The following is a 26,693-nucleotide window of genomic DNA, read 5'->3' as shown; positions in this document are numbered from 1 at the left end:
ATTCAACTAAAGAGCTTCTGCACAGCAAAAGAAACTACCATCAGAGTGAACAGGCAACCTACAAAATGGGAGAAAATTTTCGCAACCTACTCATCTGACAAAGGGCTAATATCCAGAGTCTACAATGAACTCAAACAAATTTACAAGAAAAAAACAAACAACCCCATCAAAAAGTGGGTGAAGGACATGAACAGACACTTCTCAAAAGAAGACATTTATGCTTTGTTCTAAAGCATCTGCTTGAGCTCTTCCTCGAGTCAGCCCACCTTGGCTCAATGGCATGCCTACCTGCAGCCACACCCCAGCCTCTGCTCTGTGATCTCCTCTAGGAGTTGGCCCTTGATGGAAATTTCCTCTTTAAATCCAAACGACCTTATCCAAATCTCACATTTCACATTTCTTCACGCTCACATTTCTCATGCTCCTAACACCCACCTGATTTGATAAGAGTCATGTAAAGAAACCCCATCTGGGGGGAAATGTCCACCTTTCACTTCCCAAGTCTCTCCCTAGAGTACCAGTGAAATTGACTAATGGCTTTGCAGATGAAGGGACTCCAGACGATGTTATGAATTTTTCTGAAGTCATTATGAAAGCAAAAAAACAGCCATAATAATGATAAATTGGGGTTGAGATGTTAATTGTTAAAGAAAGTAGCCGGTGTTATATTAGTAACAAAGGAGTCCACTTTCACAAATCTCTCCTCTGTCCTCTCATGCCAGTGCACAGGTATATCAAAGAGCAATTCTTTTGCTCAGGATGTTTCTCTTATTTCACTTTTGTTGCTTTTGGCTGAACTACTAAACAGATTATAAAATGAACAAATGCTCACAATATGCACACAAATCACATTATATGTTTTAATGGGATGTGTGGGCAATACAAAGTCAAACCCCTATTATCAGAAGTAGTGGTAGGGATAAACATTTCAGGTCTGTTTGGGGGTTTGAGGCTTTTGGCCAGCATACAGAGACACAGATGTGTTATAAAAGAAACTGTGTATTTTCCCAGAAAGATAATTTTTCTAAAGAGATGGGACTTCTAGGGTCCTATATGTGTTCTATGGGAGCACCTAACAGAGGGAACAATGAATTTTCATGTGTTTTAGAGGATATTAATCAAAAAGTACGGATCAAAAGGCAATAAGGGCTGGGCATGGTGGCTCACGCCTATAATCCCAGCACTTTGAGAGGCCGAGGCAGGAGGATTGCTTGAGTCCAGGAGTTTGAGACCAGCCTAGGCAGCGTAGTGAGACCTTGTCTCTACAAAAAATAAAAATAAAAATTAGCCAGGTAGGGTGGTGCATGTCTGTGTTCCCAGCTACTTGGGAGGCTGAGGTGGGAGGATCACTTGAGCCTGGAAGTTCATTGTAGTGAGCTGTGATTGTGCCACTGCCCTCCAGCCTAGGCAACAGACAGACCCCTTCCCCACCCCAAAAGAACGTAGGTCTATTCCTAGGTCACTAACTGAAAGGCTCAATATATTAATACATATTTTTAAAAAGCTAAAGAAAATTAACAATAATTATTTACAAAGTAATCTGAAAAACTATAAAATAGAGATATGTGAGGTTCACACAGCAGAGTCCTCTGGAAGCTCTGAGGGACTCTGAAATGTGAATACACACAGCAAGAAAGCACCCCTGCCTCACTAGCATCCACATGTGGAAGACGGGGCCTGAGCACAGCCACTGGCCAACATTTAGTCCTTAATGTGGAAGCACGGGAGACTACTCATGAGAATCCACTGCCTATGCTTCACTCTCTTATCCATAAAGCCCCATCGCCATGACAATAATAGCTAACTTCATTGAACACATACTGTGGACTGGTACTGCTCTAAGCACTATATATATATATAACCTAATTTAATCCTCAGTACAAGACCCTGTGCTATGGTTTGAATGTTTATCCCCTTCAAAATTTCTGTTGAAACTTCATCCCTAGTGTGGCAGTATCGAGAGGTGGGGGCTTTAAGAAGGGATTGGGTCATAAGGACTCTGACCTCATGAGTGGATTAACTCATTCATGGATTAGTGGATTAATGAGTTACCCTGGGAGTGGGTTTGGTGGCTTTATAAGAGGAGGAAGAGAGACCTGAGCTAGCATGCTCAGCCCCCTCACCCCCTGTGCTACCTTGGGACTCTGCAGAGTCCTTGCCAGCAAGAAGGCTCTCACCTGTTATGCCCCTGGACCTTGGACTTCTCAGCCTCCATAACTGTAAGAAATGAATTCCTTTTCTTCATAAATTACCAAGTTTCAGGTATTCTGTTATAAGAAACCAAAAATAGACTAAGACACCCTGAGAAGTTAGGTAAACAGCCCAAGGTCATAAAGTCAGAAGGCAGAGGAGTTAGAATTCAACCCCAGGTAGTCTGAATGCAGAGGCCAATAAAGGTCAGCAAGTTCCATGTCCCACTTCGTACATGAGCTCATTTGAGTACACTGGCAGACATAAATGCTTGCTTTTCTTAAACTACTTTCCCTGTCTCTCCCTCCCACCCCAAAATATAGGTAGTAGAATCTGTGTGAGACAATCTTTATGAACAATGTCATCATGATTTAAAAACACTCCCCAGCTCTATCCTTGAGATTCACGCTGAAGCCATGGACCTCCCTGAATCTAGCAGAACACCTTACACAGAGAATATTAACACATTTTGTTGGCACTGAAGTTTGCTAAAGGAAAGGGAACATGGAAGGGAAGATGAGCTCCATCAGGAATATCCAGTACCATGCAGTGTGCTTGGCACACAAAAGGGGCTAAAAAAGGTTTTTGGAAAATGGAAATGTGAGAGGTAGGCAAGGTGGGGAGGAAGGGAAGATAAGAAAAGAAGGAAGGAAGGAGGGAGAAGGGAAGGAGAAGGGAAGGAGAAGCGAAGGGAAGGAGTGAGGAATAGAGATGGAGGGAAAGGGTGGGAAGAAGGAAGAAAGGGATAAAGAGGAGAGGATGAGAAAGAAGGACAGTTGACTACTTGAGCACATGCAAAGGTCAGAGGCAAGAACCACTGTTCCAATTTGAATACCACTGTCAGTTATTAGTGAGTCTCAGAGTATTTGCAGGGGTAGGAGGAGGTAAGAAGAAGGTCCTGAATTCCCCCTCCAGAACTGCACCCCAATGGACTCACCTAGATCATACCCCTTTGCCATCAATTGGGTCCTAATTACTGCAGTTACTCTTTCTGGAAGGAAAAAAGAAAGATCTTGCTTTGGAGGACAAATGTATCCATTCTTAGTCATTTAGTTTGGGAAGGAATGACCCTCCTTCTAGCTCTACCTAATGAGGGGAAGGAGGCTTAAGACTGTCAGTCTATCCCATCTTCTATAGTCCCAGAGAATCAATGAGTCAGAGAAAGTACAAACCCCAACCAAAGTCAAGACTTGAGTTGATGTTTTCAGTTTCTTCTTGGAAAGAAAAGCTTTGTCTTCCATCTTCATAGACAAGCTGGTGTAAGAGCATGGGGTCTAGAAATCCTGCAGACACTTGCTACCTGGACCAGAAAGTCAGAGGCTCAGAGCCTAGGGATAAGAGTGATACCATCTAAGGCAAAGCAGACAAGAGGGAATACCAGGTCAAATGGTAGTATCATGTGAGCTGCTGGATCACGGTTCACCTGAGGCCAATCTACTTCAGTTATGTGTGCCAACACATTCCTTTTGCTATTTAGGCCCCATTTCAGCTAGTTTTCTCTAATTTGCTGCACAAAGATCCCAAGTGATATGATCTCTCTGTGAGTCCTGGTGGATCTTGCATTCTTAAATACAGGCATCAACTTACAAGGAGTTTTCCCTCATGCCAGAATATAAACCACCAATGCCATCAGGGACTCTAAAAGAACTTGGAACTCCAAATGACAAATTTAATCGTCAGGCAGCAACTTGATCAGAGATGAGATGACTGGATTCCCAGGTCTGGATTCCACCCTCACCTGTGTAGGGCATATAGATAGGGCTGACAAGATTTGTTTTCATTTTTTCCTAGGCTCGGGCATCTCATATCCAATTGCTAACACATTATTTACTAGAGGATCTCATTGTACTTAATTGATATCTTTTATGTTTCTGGTCATCAGTGTTGTCTATCTCAGATTTAAAACTTAGGCTGGGTGCAGTAGCTCACACCTCTAATCCCAGCAATTTGGGAGGCCAAGGTGGGTGGATCACTTGAGGCCAGGAGTTAAAAACCAGCCTGGCCAACATGGCAAAACCCTGTCTCTAGTAAAAATACAAAAAAATTAGCCAGGCATTGTGTCACATGCCTGTAATCCCAGCTACTCGGGAGGCTGAGGCATGAGAATTGCTTCAACCCAGGAGGCAGAGGTTGCAGTGAGCCGAGACTGCACCACTGCACTCCAGCCTGGGCAACACAGCAAGACTTCATCTCCAAAACAAAACAAAACAAAACAAAACAAAACAACCTCTAGAAGGAATCATACCTGCTTAACCCACTTTACCCAGAATATAAGGGAGAAAAGCTGCCGAAGCCTAATAAATACTTTTTAGTGCAGCTGCTGCTGATGATCTTCAAGCAGATCCTGAGGCAAAGATGTAAATTTCCAACCTTCCCTTGAACTACGGTCAACATTTTCCTGGAAGTCTTAAGTTAAAGCCAGGACTGCTTCTTTCAGAGTTTTACTAAACAGTAGTGATATTCAACGTCAAAATTACAGACGTATTGGGTTGAAATTAATTCTGCTTATCTGATGTCATCTACCACCTTGGGGGTAATACAGGTCTCTCTCCCTACCCCCACCCCTACCCCCGCACCAACCCACACGAATGACTTTCACTCGGAGTATAATCAGAACTTTTCCTGCCCTCACAAATAAGGAATAGTGAAGAGATTATGAGGCTTGAGCCAGATAATCTGGTACCAATATTGACTAATTTATTCTGTGTGACCTTGGGCAATTACTTAACGTCTCATCATCATATTTTTCTGTAAATACAATGTCAATAATAGTGCCTGCCTCAAATACTTCTGAAGGTTTGTATGACAATCAAACAACATACTGTATAACATAGTGGTCCCCAACCTTTTTGGCACCAGGGACCGGTTTTGTGGAAGACAATTTTTCCACAGACTGGGGGAGGAGGATGATTTGGGGATGATTCGAGAACATTCCATTTATTGTGCACTTTATTTCTATTATTATTATGCTGTAATATATACTGAAATAATTATACAACACACCATAATGTAGAATCAGTGGGAGCCCTGAGCTTGTTTTCCTGAAACTAGATGGTTCCCATCTGGAGATGATGGGAGACAGTGACAGATCATCAGGCATTAGATTCTCACAAGGAGCCTGCAACCTAGACTCCTCACATGCACAGTTCACAGTAGGATTTGCTCTCCTATGAGAATCTAATGCTGCCACCGATCTGACAGGAGGTGGCACTCATGCAGTAATGCTCACTCACCTGCTATGTGGCCTGGGGTTGGGGATCTCTGCTGTAATAGAGTTCACTTGTAAATAAAAATGCTTTCCTGAGCACACAAAACTTTCAGGCAGCATCTTGATTCACCCTGCACATCTATCTTAGATACTATCTTTCCCTCAGCATGACAGGTAAAGTGAAATCAGTGATATTTAGCAAGCATTTAAGCAGTATTTCAATAGACCCAGTTCAACACTACCCTAGAAAGTTGAAGCTGAAATCCATTTTAAGACTTTTTTGGTGGGGAGAGCTACAAAATACATTTTGAAATATAAAGCACACACAAGAACTGCAATGCTCTTTCACTCCAGAAGTACCTTCAGGCCTAAGATGACTTAACATTATCCTCCTTCATTTTAAAACGTTGTCAAGCACCAAACTTCTCTGGTGGCTTCACAAAGCATATGATTGAGAGTTAGGCCGGGCTAAACTACCTTCCTTATATCTTTTATATCACCAATAAATTTGACTGATGACTGATATCTGAGAACCTCCAACTCTGTAAGTTATGTCTTTTCCAAAGACAAGATTGCAGGCCATATATTTATGTCCTGGTTCAAACAAAAAGGAAAGCAGTAAACAGTGATTCCAGAGACAATTCAACTCACCTGAACCTAACCAATGTTTATTGGTGGTCTAGTAAATACAAACCTCTATGCTGGGAACTAGAGTCATTCAAAGAGAGCAATGATTCTTGCCCCTAGTCAGAAAAGAAGTTCCAAGAGAGATGCTTTATTTTTAAATAAATAGAGTTTGATTATTTTTATCACCTTTATCAAGGTATAGTTGATATAAAATAAAATTCATTACTTCTTTTTTTATTTTTTTGAGAAGGAGTCTCACTCTGTCACCCAGGCTGGAGTGCAGTGGCAGGATCTCAGCTCACTGCAAGCTCTGCCTCCCAGGTTTAAGCGATTCTCATGCCTCAGCCTCCCAAGTAGCTGGGATTACAAGCCTGCGCCACCACACCCAGCTAATTTTTGCATTTTTAGTAGAGACAGGGGCTTCGCCATGTTAGCCAGGATGGTCTTGAACTCCTGACCTCATGTGATCCTCCTGCCTCAGCCTCCCAAAGTGCTGGGATTACAGGCATGAGCCACCGCGCCCAGCCAAAATTCATCACTTCTAAGTGTACAGTTTCATGAGCCTTGACAAATACACACACACACACACACACACACATATATATATATAGCTGTGTAACTACCACTGTAATCAAGATATGGAACATTTTTATCAGCTCAAAACATATACCTCATGCCTCTTTGCAGTAATCAATGGGATTGATTTTTAAATTGAATAAATATTTTAAGTCACAAGGAATAAAAGAGAGAGGTTATTTAACCAAATGTAGCCTCGGAAGACCAAAATTGAGATTACAAAGGCAGGCCATGAAGTTAATGTTCCCGTTGGAGAACAACAGCACGCCACATGTTCGAGACTGGGTGGCACTGAGACTAGATGGCATTGAAACCCCAGTTTAAAGTAGCCTTGAATCCCTAATCAGACAGGGCAATTCTAAGGAGCTTCTTTCAGTATTGGATCCATCCACCACTGGTCAAAGTGACTTGTTTAGACCAAGAAGGGCCACATCGGTGGGAGGGCTGAAAATAGGCTGCTGGACACCCTAAATAATGACAATGCCCTTCCCGAGACAGAATCTGAGTATCAAAGAGTCCTCACAAATACAGCAGATAAAAGAGAGCTGACTTCCAAAAAAGGTTCGTCTTTCAGTTCTCATGGGAGAGTGATGACGACTATATATTTTAGCACTTGGGTTACTTAACATTCATCTAAGTGTTTTTCTGACTAACTCAGATAGCAGAAACCCAAGATGGCTCAGAAAAATTGAATAAAAGATGATGCATCCAGCATTTCCAAGAGGATTTAACCACTATCTCCAAATCTCCTACAGTTTATAGTCTTAAGTGTTAACAATTTATTCCTCTCACTCTAGCCAGTTAATACATAAATGCTTTTTACTAACTACAGGCCTGAGATCACTTTCCCATTAGACACCAACTCTTAGAAACACACAATTACAGACTTGAACCAGTCTCAGCATCCTTTCCAGTAGGTCAACACACAAACCATAAAGGAAGGCCACCTTATGCGTCTTGTAAATGCCTTGGTAATGAATCCAGTCCTCATTCAATTTGCCAGGGCAAGGAATAAACAACCTTGTGCTTAAGTTCAGGCTGTGGGGAGTTTTTCATTATCGACTAGGAAATAACTACAATGCAGTTGCTTCCTTTCATCTCACATTGATTAAGCTGTATTTGCTAAGAGCGTCAGTACCCACATATGATTACTAAAAATCCAACTCATTACAAACTCACCTAAATGTAAATGAAAACCACAAATCAGGCATAGTTTTATTATATCCAAAGGAGATTGGGTCATTATGCACCATTCATTTTCTTCTTATTAGTCGGGTATATTTTTCTTTGCAATCAACAGATAGTATCACCAGATGTCTCTTTGTACAAAAGTCAAAAGAAGCATGTTGATAGCTCATAGTAGTTAACTTTTTGAAATATCTGTTGGGGTGGAGGGAACATGGTATCAAAGGACTTACTGAGAATGGAATGCTTGACTCAAGCCACAAAAGATAAAGAAGAACAAAGTGGAATGAGGTGGGGCAAAGGGAATACATTTCAAGGACAGAAGTGCATGCAAAGGCACAGAAATTTGAGGGCATCAAATTTGGGGAACTGTAAGCAGCATGACATGTTTAGAGTGTAGGATAAGAATGTCTGCAGGAGTGAAGTGTTCATAATCAGGAGATTATGCATGTTCTATAATCAGGAGATTATGCATGTTGTATAATCAGGAGACGGAATCTCCTGCAGGCATTCAAAGCCCACCAACCCATTTTAAACAAGGGAAGAAAATGTGTGACTTTCTGCTTTAGAACAACTGCCCTTGGGACAGTACAGAAGAGTAAATGAAGAAGAGGAAGTCTAGAGGAAGTGGGAACAGTTTATTGACTATTACAATAGTCCAAGCAAAAGATAATGAGAACATAAAGTAGAAAACGAAATGTAGGAATGGAGAAGAAATAACGATTTAAAAACATTTAAGGGATCCTTCTAACAAAACCCAGTGATTAGTGGTACATCTGGAATGAGGGATTATTCCAAGGTTTATTATTTAGATAATAGGTGACTCATGCAGAGACTAAACACAGGAAAAACAATTTTCAGGAAAAATTAGAAAAGTTGCTATTTATACATGTTAAATTTGAGTTGTCTATAACAGATCTGTCTACTGATATCAATTTGGCTATCGAACTCAGGAGTAAAATTTTGTCTAAAGATAAAAGAAGAAAATTAGAAGTGCCTAAAACTGACAACGGGTCTAGTATCTAGATCATCCAAGGAACTTCCGCAAATTCATCAGACTAAAAAGAAGAACCCTAAATAGAAAAAAAAAAAATGGTCAAAGGACAGGAATAGGCAATTAATAGAAAAGGAAACTCCCAAATTTCTCAAGCATATGAAGAGATGCTTAAGCTCATTAGTAATGTGAGACATGAAAAATTAAAATTGCAATGGTATGTTACTCTCTATCTAGTCTACTGGATAAAAATTAGAAAGTTAGACAACATGAAGTGTTGGCCTGGATTTGAAGATGCAGGAACTTAGAGACTGGTTGGAGAAGCAGGCAAGAGATGGGCATTCTGGAGTGCAATCTGACAGTATTTGGTTAAAATTGACTAAATTAAGTATAGACACCCCCTCTGGCCCAATAATTCTGCTTCTGAATACACATGTTGAAGAGATTCTCACACATATCCACAGGGTGCCTGTGCAGCAGTATTCACTGTGATAGGAAGTGAGAAGCAGTCTGAGTGTTCATTGCTGAGGGAATCAAGGGCAAAATATCATGGATGCACTCATGGACAAATAAGCAGCAGTTTGAAGCAACACCCTAGATGGATGTACAGCCATCAAGAGGATCTTAAAGTGTGGTCTTTAGTGGAAAAAAAGGTAAGAAATCAAATACAATCTCTTATATAGTACTAGTCACATTAAGTAAAAATATACGCAAAAAATATATACACAATACCCAATAAACACATTTTTTGTGGTTGTCTATGGTGGGGCAGTCAAACAGAGAGAAAAGAAATGCATTATCATTTTTAAAGTAATAAGAAATGAGCCTTCAATCAGACCAATTATTAAAGGATTGTTCAATGATGAGTATGATTAACTCGACTCTCTATGCCTGAGGTCCAAAAAAGAGGGAAGAGGGTGAGACTAGGAGATAAGCAAGTAGAAATAAGCAAAAAGATGGGCCATTGTGCCATTTATGCTGGTGGCTTTTTGTCCCCTTCTACCCTAAAGTCCCCACTTCATCAAATGCCCTGTTCTCTTCCCCAGGAGGCAGAACTCCATAGGCTGCCCTCTGGCTTCCAGTGCAGTTTGGTTATAGGAGGCACCAGCAGGAGGTTGGAGGGTGAGAAGAGACAAGTTGGGGCATTTCTCCCCCCTGCCAAGTTCAGCTCTTGTCTGACAGCCCACTTTTCACAACTCCAGACCTCACTAGGCTGTGGTCACCCTGACCTCTCCCCTGGACCCTTCTTAGTCCTAGGGGTGTTAACAGCTTCCTGCTATTGCTGATGCTAAGGTACCTCCCCATTCCTTCTTGTGTTTTTTGGTTTCCTTAACCTCATCCATTCCTTAGACCAGGTTATTAAGTTACAATTACTAAATTCTCTTTAGTAAGACCTTTTTGAGGGTGCCATCTCTTTCCTGCCTTGATCCTAACTGAATCAGCTATACAGAGTTTCAGGGCAATAACTTACAGGATAAAGGGCTTTCTTCTTTTTTTCTTTTATGTTAATATAGGTTACATTTGAACATATTTATCTGCTAAAGAAAAATAATTCCCATCATTCTATAGCAGAAGCAATGTACGGGAGACTGAGTAATTACATATGAGCTAACATCACTATCTCTTCCACCACTGTCATCCATCATGACTGATCTGGGAGATGAAACAGCACAGATCTAAAGGACGTGGTAAGAATCGAGATCACCAGAGATCAGTAGATACTTGCATACTTGCAGGATTAACACTGTCTGGATTCCAACGATCAGCTGAGTATGTTCAAGATAAAGCTATAGTACATATTTTAGATTGGGGATTGGCAACAAATAGCTGTAGACTACCTTCTGAGGAATAAGTGTTTTCACATGTGTGGGTGTCATTTCTAATCCCAGCATCACAGTCAGGTCCAGATACCTGTTTCTGATCTTTGGTCCTATGCCTAATCTCCTCCAAGAGTCCTTCCCTGGATCTCCTATCTAAGCAAGATGCTCGATGCCCACCAATGAATACTGCGTCAAGTTCATTTCCACTAGCCTGTGTTACAATTTGTGTTTCTGTATGTTTCCCTTACTTGTTATTCTTTGTCTTCCCCATTAGACTGAAAGCACCGCCATGGGGACCATGTCTAGGACATAGGAGGTCCTTAATAAATATTTCTTGAGTGGATAAATGGTGAACCATAGGGGTGGCATAAGAGCAAATAGAGGGTAGATGAGCACTAATCCATTCACCACCCTGTTTATGGGTGGTGGATCTTGGATGGCCTTTTTCATAGTCAAAACATACTTTTTAGATCTGGCTTCTTGGGATGTATTCAAGGATGCTAGCCGTGTTTGAGACTGTAAATATGTCTAGTGAATAGGGCTTCAGGCTGTGTGTGTTTGCCTTGTTTTGCACAGAATTTGGCACAGACCCAAGCACAGATGGGTGCTTCATAAATATTATTGAAGGATGATGACACAAAGGATTATTCAATACCTCTACATGGGGTGGAGACGGACCTCAGGCCACAAACATACTTTCAATGTGTTTTACTTCTGAAATCATTTGAACCAAAATGTTTCAGCAACACAGATTCATCTGCAACCACAAATCAGACACATTCAGAATGACAAAGCCCCAAAAGAATGCCATTTTCAAGGCTGAAACTGTATTATTCTGGGCTAAATGGAATCCTTGTTTTAGTGACACTGTAAGAGTAGAAATTAAAGACACTGAAAATCTTCCCTTGGGGAGCCACAATTATCTGTGAACAATGAAAGTTTGTCTGAATAATTCATCAGCCTCAAGGGTACAGGCCTCCCCTTATTCTGGAATCCCAGGAGTTTAGGCAAGTGTGTCATTTAATGGATCTCAACTGCATCCTCAGTTGTTATTATTCCAGGGCCTGGCATTTATGGGCACATTCCTATAATTTTACTAATTAAAGAAAAAATAAGCTATATGGGAAACCACTGTCAATGTCGAAATTTTGAAGCTGCATTGATTTTACCTAGGAAGAAAGAAGCTTATAAAGTGTCCATCATGAGAATCCACCTGGGACCTACACAACAGATCAAATACCCAGAACAAATCACCACGTCAGAGCCCCACAGAATTCTGATTCCCAACCAGCAAGCATGAATAATCCTTTTAAATGGTCACTTACATATCAGAACAGGTCCTTTGTGAAATTTCTAAGCAAGGCCTCTGGTTTCTGACTGAAACAGAGATTTATTGAGAAGGAGGGGTAAAGTGAAATCAAGAACTACTGGGAAATTTCCACAAGAAACAAGGACAAATGGTTTTTGTTGTCAGAGTAAAACCAGCCTCCCCTAGCCATGGTTTGGAAAGTTATTTGCTAGCCCACAGGGGACAATATTCTCAACTGGTTTATCAGGGACCCTTTTGATCCAATTATAATTATTGGGCAGATACAGTAGTACCCTATTATCAGAAGACCTAGTTTCAAATCCTGACTCAATTTCTAATTCACTGTGTGACCTTGTACAAGTCACTTAAGCTCTCTGATCATTGGTTCAACATCTTTAATATGAGGAGAGTAATGCCTATCTCAATTACCTCATAAGATTATTGCAAAGATCAAGTGAGTTGATATGTTACAAATTATTTCTAAATTATAAGATTCTGTATAAGTGGAAGGGTTAAATATACTCCCATATTATTAAATACCCTACATATCACTCAGGATCCTATATGACTCTGAGTTCTCAATTTCTAGAAATGGTCCCATTTTTGCTTTGTTCCCTACAATTCTACGGAGTCTTTTTTTTTTTTAAAGGAAGGGTGTAGGCAAAGGTAAATGGGAGAAAATATGGAATCACATACCACTCTTTGGTGCTGCTAGGCAAGAATTTTAAACTGAGTTTAGTTCACCATCGTGGACTTAAGGTCCATATCACCTCAGGGAGACAAGTAGAGTGGGAGGCATCCAAAAGGTAGGTGATTCTTCTCCCCTCTAGTGAAGAATACAAGGTCAATTTACAAAAAAGCACCAGCAGCAAATAATTGGAAAATTAAATTCATAAAACATTCATAATAGCGTCAAAATAAAGAAAATACTCAGAAATAAATTTAACAAAAATTGTATAAGATCTCTACATTAAAAATTATGAAATACATGTAAGAGAAATGAAAGAAAACCTAAACAGAGAGATATACCACATTCATGGATTGGAAGATTCAAGATTATTAAAATACTATTCTCCCCAAATGGCTCTATAGATTCAACATAATCCCAATCAAAATCCCAGTAGGCTTTGGTAGAAATTGAGATGTTGGTTCTAAAATGACATAAAATGCAGAGGACCTAGAATATATAATTTCCCTTTAATTTGACAAAGAAGAAAAACGTGTTGGGAAGCTCACCTAATTTCAGTGTAATATTTACATACGAATCAACAAATGGATCAGTGGTATAGAATAGAGAATCCTGAAATAGATCTACATATATATGGTCAACAGATTTTTAATAATGGTGCCAAGGCTATTCAGGGGAAAGAAAATTCTTTTTTAAAAATGGGATTGGAAAAACTGGATAAGGGAAATAAGTGAACCTCGACCCCACCTTATACCGTGCTCAAAAATTAATTCAAAATCATTCTAGACATAAATGTAAAAGTTGAAACTGCAATGACTCTAGAAGAAAATATAGAGAAAATATCTCTCTGACCTTGGAGGAAGCAAAAATTTCTTGTAGTTGACAAATACATATATAATAATCATATAATCCATTAATTATAAGAAAAATGAACTAGACTTCATCAAAATTTAAAACTTCTGCTCATCAAAAGATACTAATAAGATTAAAAGTAGCCAGGTTCAGTGGCTCATACCCATAATCCCAGCACTTTGGGAGGCTGAAGCAGGGGGATCACTTCAGGCCAGGAATTTGAGACCAGCCTAGGCAACATAGCAAGATCTCATTTCTACAAAAAATGTTTTTAAAATTAACTGGGTATGATGGTGCATGTGTAGTCCTAGCTACTCAGGAGGCTGAGTTGGGAGGATTGCTTGAGCCCAGCAGTTGAAGGTTACAGTGAACTATGATCGTACCACTGCACTCCAGCCTGGGCAACAGAGTGAGACCCTTTCTCTAAAATAAACAAATAAATAATTTTTATGTCATCTGAAACTAAGATCATACTGAAATTTTCCCTCAGTGTCTCCAGAATGTCTTTTTTGAATGGTTTGCCCAATGTAGTATCTCATTTAGAACCACGTGTTATGGCCCTTCAGTATTTATTTATTTATTTTTTTTGAGACAGAGTTTCACTCTTGTTCTCTTGTTGCCCAGGCTGGAGTGCAATGGCATGGTATCGGCTCACTGCAACCTCTGTCTCCTGGGTTCAAGCGATTTTCCTGCCTCAGCCTCCCAAGTAGCTGGGATTACAGGCATGCGTCATCATACCTAGCTAATTTGTCCCATAGAATCTCATCTTCTGGATTTTGTGGCTATTTTTTCATGGTGTTGATTCATTCATAAGGTAAAATTTATATACAGTGAAACGCATCTTATGGGTACAATTCAATGAGTTTTGAAAAGTGTGTACATCCATGTAACCACCACCCAGATTAAGACACAGAACATTCCCGTCACCTCAGAATGTTTCCCGGTGCCTTCTTCCTATCCCTCATACAGTAACATTGTAATAATTTCTATTGCCACATATATGTTTACCTGTTCTGAAACTTCACAGAAATGGAATTATATATTATGTATTTGTTTGTTCCTGGCTTTTTATCATTTAATATTTTTTTATTCATCCACACCCACTGCATGTGTCAGTATTTCATTCCTTCTTGTTATTGTGTAGTATACGAATATATAAATATATCACAATTTATTTTTGCAATCTCCTGTTGATGGACATTTGTATTGTTTCCAGTTATTAGCTATTATGAATCATGCAACTATGTATATTATTATACAGGTCTTTTGTGGACACATCTCCATTATTTTTGGGTAAATATTTAGGATTGGAATGTTGGTCAGCTGTAGGCTCCATTTTACAAGAAACTGCCAAACTGTCTTCCATTCTACACTGTTGTTTGCAATGTATGAAAGTTCTGGTTGCTTCCTATCCTAATCAACATTTGGTGTGGGACTACAGGAACATGCCACTACACCTGGTTGATTAAAGAAAATTTTTTGTAGAGACAGGGTTTTGCTCTATTGCCCAGGCTGGTCTTGAATTCCTGGCCTCAAGTGATCCTCCCACCTCAGCCACTCAAAGCTCTAGGATTATAGGTGTGAGTCGCCACGCCCGGCCAAAATTTGTTAATTGGTAGTTGGCAATTGTTGATGGAAAAGAAAAAGCAGGTTACAAGCAATGTACTTTTTGATGTCTTTGGTATTATCACAGGCAAATAAATTATATATGTATATATATTATGTATATTATATTATGTATTTTAATTATATGCATATAATGTATATATATAGAAAGAGATACAGTAAGGAATATAAGTTTTTCTATTAACACAGGTAACCCAAGGTAGGGGATATGATATTTACATTCTCTTATTTGTGTTTTCTAACTTTCCACCAGGCACATACACTGTTTCTATAATAACATGTGCTGGTTGAAAATGTCAGACTCTGAAATTCAATGTTTTATAATATAGGGTGATAGACAAGAGGGATGGATAGAGCAAGAAGAATGAAACCTAATAGGGTTAGTTAGAGCCCTACTGAGTGAATCTCTTGTTGGGTATTTTCCATGCACTGTCTCGTTTCATTCTTACAATAAACCTATGAAGTATCATTTTTCTATTTGTACAGCGCTAATAAGGCTATAAGTTAGCATTTGAACATAATATAATCTGACCTCAAAACCCATGCTTTTTTCCCTCACTTATACATACACACTTTCAGGTTAATAAGTTCTGTTGCTAAACATTTATGTAGTATTTACTATGTACCAGGCACCATGTTAAATGTTCTACATGAAGCACCTCATTTGTACTTCATGACAATCCATATAAAGATACCATTATTATTATCCACATTTTACAGATAAGAAAACTGAGACACAGAGACTAAATAAGCCTAAATTCCCACAGCTAGTAAGTGGCAGAACCAAGAATTAAGCTCAGGCCACCTGATTCTCCAGCTTCTACCCAGTACACTATACCGTGTTCCCATGCTTTCAACGCATTCCCAAATGGAGCAGGGGAGAATAAGCACCAGCAACCAACAAAGGAGACATCGACGCCAAAGGTCTACCATAAAGTTTTTCATGGTGACATCCTTGCTTACCTGTCCAGGGCCATGCTGGTTGGCATACTCCTCCCAAACCCGCGGACCCCCATCTGATGGAAATATGGAATGCAAGAGAGGTTGGCAGCAATGATGGCCAGGGAGTCAGAAGGGCTCACAAAGAAGCCATTTTGGCCTAGGATCATATAACGGTCCTGTAGGAAGGAATGCGTAAAAATGATCGGACAGAAGCATCTGCTAGCAGCCCATTCCCATAATCATCACAATCCACTTTACTGCCATCTTATATTTAACAATCTAACAACTTGAATGAGGCCAAAGAGAACATGGGAAACATTCTTCGAAATCTCTGAGTACCAAGGGCCCAGAATCTTGACACACCAGGAATATGTTCCACCTGTTGAAATGTGGCTCAAGCTTTAGAAGTCCCCAAATACCTAACTCTTTCTTTCTCCCAAACATAATAGAGAACACTGGTTCTTGCAGAAATAGCTGATTTCTTAACTTGGTGCTTTCAACAACACCAGCCATAAATAAAGATTTATTGAATAATATATATTTTTAAATAAACAACCTTTGTATGCCATAACGTAAATCTGGAACTAAGAAAAGTAATCGCTATTTAATTGCAATACTTAGTCATTAAACAGAAGGGCAGATGCAGAGCCAGTTAGGGCACACATGTCCCATACATGTTAGCTCCAGATGTGTTCATTAATTCTCTGCTTTCCAGTGAGTGCATGGCTCATTATATGATCAAAGGGTCAGCAGACAGAGAGCTTTCCTACTTACCCCATCAGCATCAAATGCAGCTCCAAATCCATATTCTCCTCCTTTCATTGCTTCCAGAAGAGTCGTTGCATATGTCAGGTTTGGGTCAGGGTGCTGCCCTCCAAAGTCTTCCAGGGGAACACAGTTTATTGCAGAATTGGCTGGGGCCCCCAGCTCATCACACAGAACTTTTCTCACATAAGGTCCCATAACTAAAAATAGATACACAGCAATATTAAATATTTGCAGAACCTTCTCCCCAGAGTATTTTGTTCTGAATAGTACAGGAAACACCATTTAATAACCCAGAAGAAAAATATAAATTTACAATCGTTTTAAAGATACAATATAGAACAATATTTGCTTGAACTACTATTTATTGAGCATCTATTATGTGCCAGTTACTGTGGTAGGAATACAGAAGATGTATTCAATCATCTAGTTCCATAAATTTTTTCACCTGAAATTTTTCTAAAAGGTTGCCAGAAAGAAATCAGCTACATAATAATGATTCATTGCCTGTTGCTTTTCATGTATTAAAAGCTTTAGCTGAATATATGCAAAAGCATTAAAGGGCTCCAGCAATGTTCTTTGTCTCTGCAATCATTTGGACTCTGCCAAGTATATAATTAAACACTATAAACCACTGAAGCATATAAAAACAAGCACATTTTACCAAAATACATGCCAAGGAATAGTATTTTCCAGTTCAGTGAACATTATGGAGTATGCAATATGGAGCTGCTCTGCTAGGAAATGAAGGGATCATATTGAAGGGATGCAAAGCACATAGTTTCTACATTCCTGGGCTTGTAATCTAGTAGTGGGATGAGTCAAAGCTGCAAATGAATGACTGCAGTGGTAAGACTAAACAATGCACATTGATGAAATAATTATATCCAATGGCTTCAGAGAAGCAATAACCACACATAAGGCTTCAAGGAAGAAGCAGCATTTCTGGTGGAACTTGACGGAATAATATAAAGTTGGCAAGTGTTTGGGTTTAGAGTGGGAAGCCCATCTAAATCGAAGGAACATTATGAGCAAGGGAACAGAGCCTGAGGTAGAACATAAGGCACATTTGTGGAACAGCATGTGATCCTCCTAGCTGAAATATCTGAAAGATATTGCTTTCCACTTATTTTCCACCAATACAACACACAATCCTCCAATAGTGAACATCTCTTGATTGTGCCTGCCCAGCACACATTTCCTCTTCCTCTGGATACAGCATTTGGGATTTCTTTGGAGAAAAACTCCCTTCCCCATCTCAGTTCATGGGGTCTGGGTATGGCTAAATCCCACCTCCCCAAGGCTAAGGAGGTGACCTAGGTCTGCGCAATCAGCGTCCTCCATCTTCTAGCCAGAGCAATTGATTCAAAGATGGACATACAATATAAACCAGGCAATGAGGCTGAAACCCAGAAACATTGCTCATACTATTTTGAAAAAAAAGCAAAGCTGTCTTCCCTGTAGGCCAGATAATGCTAAGGCAAGAACCTGAAAGTTCTTTTCCTGAGGAATATGATCAGCCCAACAAGAAAGAACAGAACAGCCTAGCCAGAAGCCCTTAGAGTAAGGCCCATGGAGAAGACCCACAGCAGGCTCAGAGCTCCCAGCAGATTTTTAGTGCCTCATTCTTAAATATGCCAGAAAGCCAAGGATCACCAAAATTTTGAGGAATGTATTTGAGATGAGGTGAAAATAAACAAAAAGTAAAGAGAAACCTGGAGGAAACAAAAATTATACAGGGAGAAGAAAACTTTTTAAAATATATCAGTAATATCCTAATAGAGATTAACAAGATAGAGTAGAATGGCTAAAATGGAAAAGACTGACAGTACCAAGTATTGGTGAAGATACAGATAAACTGGAGCCCTCATGCATTGCCAGTGGTGCAAATGGAACAGGCATTTTGGAAAATGATTTGGCCATTTCTTATAAAGGTAAACATACACGTATCATATGACTCAGCAATCCCATTCCTAGCTGTTTACCCAAGACAAATGAAAACATACAGACTTGTTCACGAATGTTCACAGTATCTTTCTTTATAATAGCCAACAACTAGAAGAAAAAGAAATCTAATTTTCATTAACCAGTGAATGAATAAACAAATTGTGGTATATCGACAACACAATAAAATTGTACTCAGCAGTAAAAGGAACAACTACTGATACATGCAACACCAAGAATGTATATCAAAATTATTATGCTGAGTGAAAGAAGCTTGAAGCAAAAGGTGACATATTGTATGCTTCCATTTATATAATTTTCTGGAAAATGCAAAACTATGGGGGCAGAAAGCAGATGAGTGGTTGCCAGGGGCTGGGGATAAGGGGAGAGGTTTGACTACAAAGGGCTGCAAAAAACTCTTTGGGGTGATGGAAATATTCAATCTTGATTGTGATAGTGGTTACATGACTGTATATGTTGGTCAAATCTTATCAAACTGTATACCTACCAGGAGTGAGTTTTACTGTGTATAAATTATACCTCAGTAAACCTAAGTTTAAAAAGATATGGTATCCATGAAACATAACTAGGATGCGTTTTTACAAGAGAGAATCTTTGGAACATACAAACAAAAGTTTTGGGAAATTAAAAATATAACGGTAGAACTAAAGGACTGGAAGATAAAGTCAAGGAAATTTCCCAGAAAGTAGAACAAAATAAAGAGATGAAAAACTGGGGAGGAGAAGGGGAAATAGAATAATTAAAGGATCAATTCAGTAGTAAAAATAACCAGAATGGTTACTAAATAGTAATTCAAAAACTTTTCCAGAATTAAAGGACACAAGTGTTCAGACTGAAAGGGTCCATCAGGTGTCCAATATAATAAAGATAGAGTCCCACACTAAGATCCATTATTGTAAAACAGAGGAACACTGAAGATAAGTCAAAGGTCCTAAAAGCTTCCAGAGAAGAAAAAGGAAAGACAATGGATTAAAAATCAAAATAGCACTGGATTTCTCAAGTTTAATATAATAGCTATAACACAGTAGAGCAATGCCCTCAAACTTCTGAAGAAAAATAATATCCAACTTAGATTTCCATATCAGTCAAATATTAATCAAGGGCAAGTGTAGAATAAAAGGCCTTATCAGATATACAATACACAAAATATTTACCTACCATGAGCTTTCTCTCACTGAGTTCCTGGAGAATGTGTTCCTCCAAAATGTACGAGTAAATCAAGGTGTCAGACAAAGAAACCAGGGAACAGGACATTTAACATAAGAGATATGTAAAAAGAATTACTACCATGGTGATAAAGGGAGATTTCATGATGACAGCATGCTCAGAGAGCAACCAGGGCAGAGTGGGGCAGATCAAAGTCTCCAGGAAAATGAAGTGAAGGAAGATTTAGACACTAGCGGAGAGCTTGAGGATTAAGAGTGGTAAACATACTTGATTAAAAGCAAGCAATGAGAAAACAAGATAATTGCTGTTTCCAAGGAAATCAAAAAGTTGTACTGTAAAGGAAATATAATTATAGCATATTGCATGGCTCAGCAGTGTTGTGGTAATGTAAACACTAGATAATGATCTTACCAAACTGGTGATATAATTAGGGAAGCATGCTAGGATTCCCTAACTGGTGGGTGGAAAGGGTGGGTGGAGAGGTGGGTGGTGGGTGGAGAGGGTGAAAAAGAGCTGCAGCTCCAGTTCTTGTAGTATGAATTCAGTAATGCTTAAAACTGAAAAATCAACAAGGGTCTGTATATTCATAATATTTAATGATAGGGAGATAAATACAAAAAAGAAACAGCTGAAAAAATGGAAAAATTTAACTCTGGAAGGTAACAAATTGGGGGAAGATAGGAGTTGGGTACAGATTTTTTTCACAATAAATCTTGAACTATTTATTTGACTGTTTAAACTATGCCATGCATATGATCAAATAAATAACAGTTTTACTATACTCCACACTTGAACATGCATAGCCTCAAACTCATTTGTTCAACTTTTATTTTCATTTACATCCAAAGACAGAAATAAGCGTCCTGAAGTTTTCCAGAGTATTCCAAATATCTGAACATACACATGTTGTGTGAATATCTATGAATCCAACTTTCCTCTTAACCTCTGAAACCCAACAGGTGTAGCGGTCTCAATATTTCCTGCCCACTGATTTGGAGAAAATCACAAGCTTACCTCCATGCATTGCGTCAACGCGAATCTTCAGTTGGCTGGGCCCAGTCAGCAAACTCTTGATGGCATGAAAGTCAAAGATGGTCCGAAGGAGGTTAAGATAGATATCCACTGGGTCCACTATCTCCACTAAAGATAGAAAAACGAAGGAAAATGTCATTGACTGTACCCATGAAAGATACTTGGAAGCATAAAAAGAATCACTACCTTAACAGCATGAAATTCTGGTCACAAGCCCATCATATCCCTACACATGATGTGGGAAGCAAAGTGCCCATTTGTTGACAAAAATCACAAATCAGGGCACAATCAAGATACTACAAGCTTTTCAGGTGCTCAATGGGTATAAATGATACCAAGTTATAAATTCTTCTTTGCAAGGAAAATATCAACCACAAGAATAAATTAAGATAAAAATGTGCCCTGTTACTCCTGCTCCCACTTCCCCTCCCAAAAAAATGCACACAGCACTCATCTCAATGTTTAGAGGCATTTTGGCATATCCAGTTGCCTTTCTTGTGGGGGCTGGCCAAAGACTGACTCAGCTGGTATGAAACAAATCAGCAAGTGACCTCAGTAGTGACCCCTATTTTCCAAATGCCATTGTGCCTACCAGATTCGAGTGCAGAATTGGTGAAGAATATATTCCTGGGTTTGCGTGAAATCTCATTCATGCCCAATCTAGCACCCAATTTCCAAGTGAACGGCAAATATCTAGAAGTTCTCATTAAACACAAATGCTTTCCAGTATCTAGCACCACCCAGTAACCAAGAATCCAAAAAGTTTTATTCATTTATGTGACATACCAAAAAGCTCAGAATACATTTTTCATACTTGTCAATCAGTGTATAATTAATGCTCAGAAAGTACTTTTCCAAGAAGTAGTAAATCAATTCTTTAGGTGCTAAAATTTGTCCAGGAGCCCTGCTTTTTTAAATTCATAGCTAAATTTTGAAACTTACGTATATTGTTTTCAGATTTTTCAAATACATACTACTTTGAAACCCTGAAATACTTTTAAACTTGCACTGAAGATATTACCAACGCACTTTCAATAATTTTTAGTAAATCCAGGTGTGATATTTAATGGATGAGATCTTAATATGCCATATAATATTATTCCTTCATCTGATCAAATACATATCTAAAAATATTTTTTCTTACACTTAAGTCAATGTAATCTATGTGTTCATTCAAATATAATTATATTTGTAACATGGATACTTTTAAATTATCTTTTTACATGAGGAGCATAATAATCTATGAAGTAATTAAAAATTAACCTGTATAAAGTGTACACCTAACAATGGTTAAAATGGTAAATTTTGTTATGTATATTTTACCACCATAAAAAATTAATCTGTAAGACAAAAGGTTATGCCCTGAGTACTTTGGAAGTTTTACTCAGTCTACATTATAGGATAATGTTTTTGACAATTTCATTCTGGCTCTTCAATTCTTGAACCACTTGCCTAAATACATTTGGTATTTACAATAGGTAACACACAGTACCAAACAAATGTGAAAAACGAGGGAACAAGAAGTCAGTAAAAATTGAAAGTTCACATCATATAGTTCATGCTCTTGACACTTTAAAGTGAAATGCAAAGGAATTATTTGTTCCTAATTAACTCAAGCTTTGCTCAACACTTGAACCAGCAAGAATACAGAACATAAATTATCCCAAATGATTATCTCCAAATTCTTGGAAGCCAGGGAATCTCTCTACCTATCTCCTGGTATCAGTAACATTTTTAGAAAACTCATTCAACTAGCAATGTGGCTGCAGCAATGAGCCTGAATGAGAGCCCACGAAGATTCGGGTCTCTTGGACAACTATAAAAATTGTGAAGATGCCAAAAATAAGCCTAGTCCTTCCAACCATATGTAATCAGCGTATTGAAATCATTTTGCTTAATATAATGTACCCCTTGCCTTTAATTGTCCAGCCATCCCATGCGTGTGCACACATATGCCTATGCATTCTCCCAGCTAGATTAGCAAAAGCAGGCACTGTTGCTTCCAGTGAGTATCATGGCTCTCTGTAAATTTCTGCTCATTACCTAAGCAAACAACTGACTCAAAACTTCTCAAGAAAGATTTGGTAACATTGGGCAAATACTGTGACCCCCACACAATCCATTTTAATCTTTTCTCTATCCCTAAAATATCACATGGACACAACCCAGGTATTTCCTCTTTTGGGCTAAGTTAAATTACTTCTAAAATGAGGATACCATCTCAACACAAACTGCATTCAAGCTTATAGAAGCACTAAAAAAGTAAAACATGTTAGATCTATTGCTATTCTATGCCTTCTAGGAAAAAGCAATATGATAAAATATAGGGGGAAAATGTTGTAGACATACATGTTATTAATGTTGTCATATGGTCTAAAATTAATCTATAAAACAAAAAGCTATCTTCTGAATACTGTAGAAGTTATATTTGCTTTACAATATAAGATAATATTTTTGACAATCTCATTTTGGTTCTTTAATTTTTGAATCACTTGCCTAAATATATTTGATAGTTACTGAATTCCTTTGTAAAATCTCCTAACACGGTGCTTGGTATAGGGCAGGTGATCAATAATTATGCATTCAATAAGCTGATGCATAATTATTCCAAGCTTGGTTATGGCTTGGAAAAGAAACTCCTACCTTTCATGAGAAATTTAATAACCCATTGACTTGTTAGGTTTCTTCTTAACTAAGGCATTCCAGCATCTTCACCTTAATTGCTTAGACAAGTTTTGGCAATTCACAGCCTATTTTTGGAATGCTATAATGAAGTCAACCATAAAACTTTTCCTATGTTGAAAATGATATCGAGTTTGGGAAGTGGTTTTTGAAAGTTTCCAGTTCTGAATATCTTGGCTGCTCTCATGTCTTCTCTCTACACCATATTAAGTTTACACACATTTATCGAGTCACCCCTGAGATTAACAATGCAATAATTTTCATGAGTTTACTTCCCTACAGAAACCAGTCAGCCCCATCCACATAGTTACTCTGACTTCTTCAAAATAAAATCTCTGTTACCTCTGAATGGTTTGAATTTGTTCTCTAGGTCAAATTCTTGTCTTCCTAGTTGAGATAGGTCGATTCGGAGATCAGGACATATAGCATATTCCTCAATCGTTTTGCTGATTTGGTAGATTTTGTCTGAGACAACATCGGGTGCAGGACCTAAAATTTGAACACCAAAAATACATGTTTTTGAAAGTCTCGTGAGTTTCAAGCAGGGAAATGTTACCATCCTCCTCCACCAGGCAGAGAAAGATTCATTTGTTCTCTAAACAATGATCAATGGTTCACAGTTCAATTAGCCTTGATATTTCTTATACTGTACTCATCCACTACGGGGGAAATTTGATCAGCCTCACCTGTTCTATGTAGACTAACAACCCATATGTTTGTTTGTTTGTTTTAATCCACTTCTAAGCAATGACACATCTTTCCTAAAAATAGTTTCACACCTGCCAGGGAAACCTGGTTACGTAATCAGCTTTATTCAGGTTATGAGACACAAACAGGATATGCATTTGACAGAAGTGAGGGATTCCAGATTTCCATGCAGCTTCCCCAGTGCATCTAGAAGAGGAAACTATGCTTTCTATTCCCAGCTCTGCTACCTAATTGATGTGTGAGCTTAGCAGGGTAAGTTAATTATTTTCCCCAACTCACAATCTCTAGTCACTTCCAAAATGAAGCTCAACTAAAAATATATGATGCATTTCCTCGGAAGACCAAATTGACAAGTAGTATTAGACTTTAAATAAATTGAACATGAAATCAATACTTGTTCACCTTTTGGGGTTTTGCTTTTTTTTTTTTTTACCTTGTATATCTTAATGCAAGCCATTTCAGATTTTTTTTTTTTGCAACAAGGTTGAGAAACAAATAAGTAGATTGAAAGATCTAAAGTATAAATGATCGCTAGATATATAGATAGCTTTCTGTATGAATCTTACTTGTCAACTATACTGTAACTTTCTACTGAACAAAAATTGTTTCTTGATTTTTAAAATATCTCAATCCTTAGAACTGCATTGTCCAATACAATAGTTACTTGTCACATTTAGCTGTTGAGCACTTAAAATGTGGCTAGTCAAGTTGAGGTATGCTGCAATTGTAAACGCACACCAAATTTTGAAGAGTTAGTAGAAAATGCAATCGATTGCATTAATAATTTTTATATTGATGACATGGTATAATAATATTTTAGATATAGTAGTTTAAATAAAACACAATGTGAATTTCACTTGTTTCTTTTCACTTTTTTAATGTGGCTACTAAAAATGTAAAGTATGTATGTGACTCACAATATTTTTCTGTTGGACAACGCTGCCTTAGAGTGTAGCACCATCACCGTATTCCAATACATGCTCATAAAAAAGAATAGCAATAGTCCTATTCTAGTAAGTGGGAGAGAAGACAGCCCAGAAGATTTTACCAACAATTTTCTTGTTGTGTGGGAAAAGTGAAGTCCTCAAAGAAATAAACATAGCCCTTTGCTTCACTCCTTACCATTTTTTACCCTTCACAAAACTTAAAGAATAGGTAGTCTTGTTTCGTTTTTGCATTATTTTATGCTTGCCAGATTATAGAATGCATGAATATCTCCCTCCACTCCCTACACCCCAGGCACCATACTATATTCTTTGGCTGTGTCCATCATTTTCAAGTCCCTGAGTTTTAATGCCAAAGCACACTGATTTCCAAAAGTAAAGCAAGTACTGTCTCTCTAGATAGTTGTCTATGATGCCATTCAACCGTCCATGCTGATAACTTCAGAGTTCATCAACAACTTCTGAATTCCTTTTCAATTTCCAAGCTCCTTGATATCTTCCACTCCAATGACTTTCACCATATGCACACCAAAAATATGTACAATTATAATATATATTAAAATAATTGTTTTTTAAAGATACAGCAAATCTACAGGCACTCATATAAAAATAAATTTTAAGATGCTAAAAAAGAATACCCAGAGATTTTAAAGTGCATAAAATAAATAAATGAAAAATGGAAAAGCTAAAAAGCTTTTTAATTTGAGGTAGTCCCATTTATTTGTTTTTGCTTTTGTAGCCTGAGCTTTTGATGTGATATCCAAGAAATCATTGCCAAGGCCAATGTCAAATAACTTTTTCCCTATGTTCTCTTCTAGGATTTTTATGGCTTCAGATCTTATATTTAGTTCTTTATTCATTTTATTTCTGTGTATAGTGTAAGATAAGGGTCCAATTTCATTCTTTTACATTTTTGTTTTCCCAGGCACCATTTATTGAAGAGGTTTTTTTCTTTCTCCATTATGTCCTCTTGGTGCCCTGGTCCAAAATTACTTGACTATATATGCCTTGATTTATTTCTGGGCTCTCTATTCTGTTCCATTGGTCTATGTTTCTGTTTTTATGCCAGTATCATACTGTTTTGGTTTTACTTTAGCTTTGTAATATAATTTTAAATCAGCAAGTGTGGTACCTCCAACTTTTTTTTCCTCAACATTGCTTTGGTTTTTTGGGGCTCCATACAAATTTTAGTATTGCTTTTCTATTTCCATGAAGAATGTTATTGAAATTTTGATAGTTTTAATGAATGTTTTAATAATATTAATGTTTTTGATCCATGATCAGTGAGCACAGGATATCTATTTATTTGTGTCTTATGTTTTATAGTTTTCAGTATACTTTCACCCCTTGGTTAAATTTATTCCTAAGTATTTTTTTGATGCTATCATAAATGGCATTGTTTTCTTGATTATT

General features: G+C 38.1%; 1 protein-coding gene across 1 annotated transcript in view; it reads right to left on the bottom strand.

Moving 5' to 3' along the window:
• Window positions 1–26,693, bottom strand: part of PGM5 (phosphoglucomutase 5) — a 177,546-nt gene that overhangs the window by 125,826 nt on the left and 25,027 nt on the right. The window contains exons 3-6 of the mRNA XM_054658169.2: window positions 23,971–24,117; window positions 20,929–21,054; window positions 16,792–16,982; window positions 16,039–16,193 (exon numbers count right to left, since the gene is read on the bottom strand). Coding sequence (XP_054514144.1) covers window positions 16,039–16,193; window positions 16,792–16,982; window positions 20,929–21,054; window positions 23,971–24,117 — 619 coding nt within the window. The remainder of the gene's footprint in view (window positions 1–16,038; window positions 16,194–16,791; window positions 16,983–20,928; window positions 21,055–23,970; window positions 24,118–26,693) is intronic.

Source organism: Pan troglodytes, chromosome 11, assembly GCF_028858775.2.
Source record: "Pan troglodytes isolate AG18354 chromosome 11, NHGRI_mPanTro3-v2.0_pri, whole genome shotgun sequence".
Classification (NCBI taxonomy): domain Eukaryota; kingdom Metazoa; phylum Chordata; class Mammalia; order Primates; family Hominidae; genus Pan; species Pan troglodytes.
The sequence above is the reverse complement of the archived record's forward strand: the minus strand, read 5'-3'. Positions and strand labels throughout refer to the sequence as shown.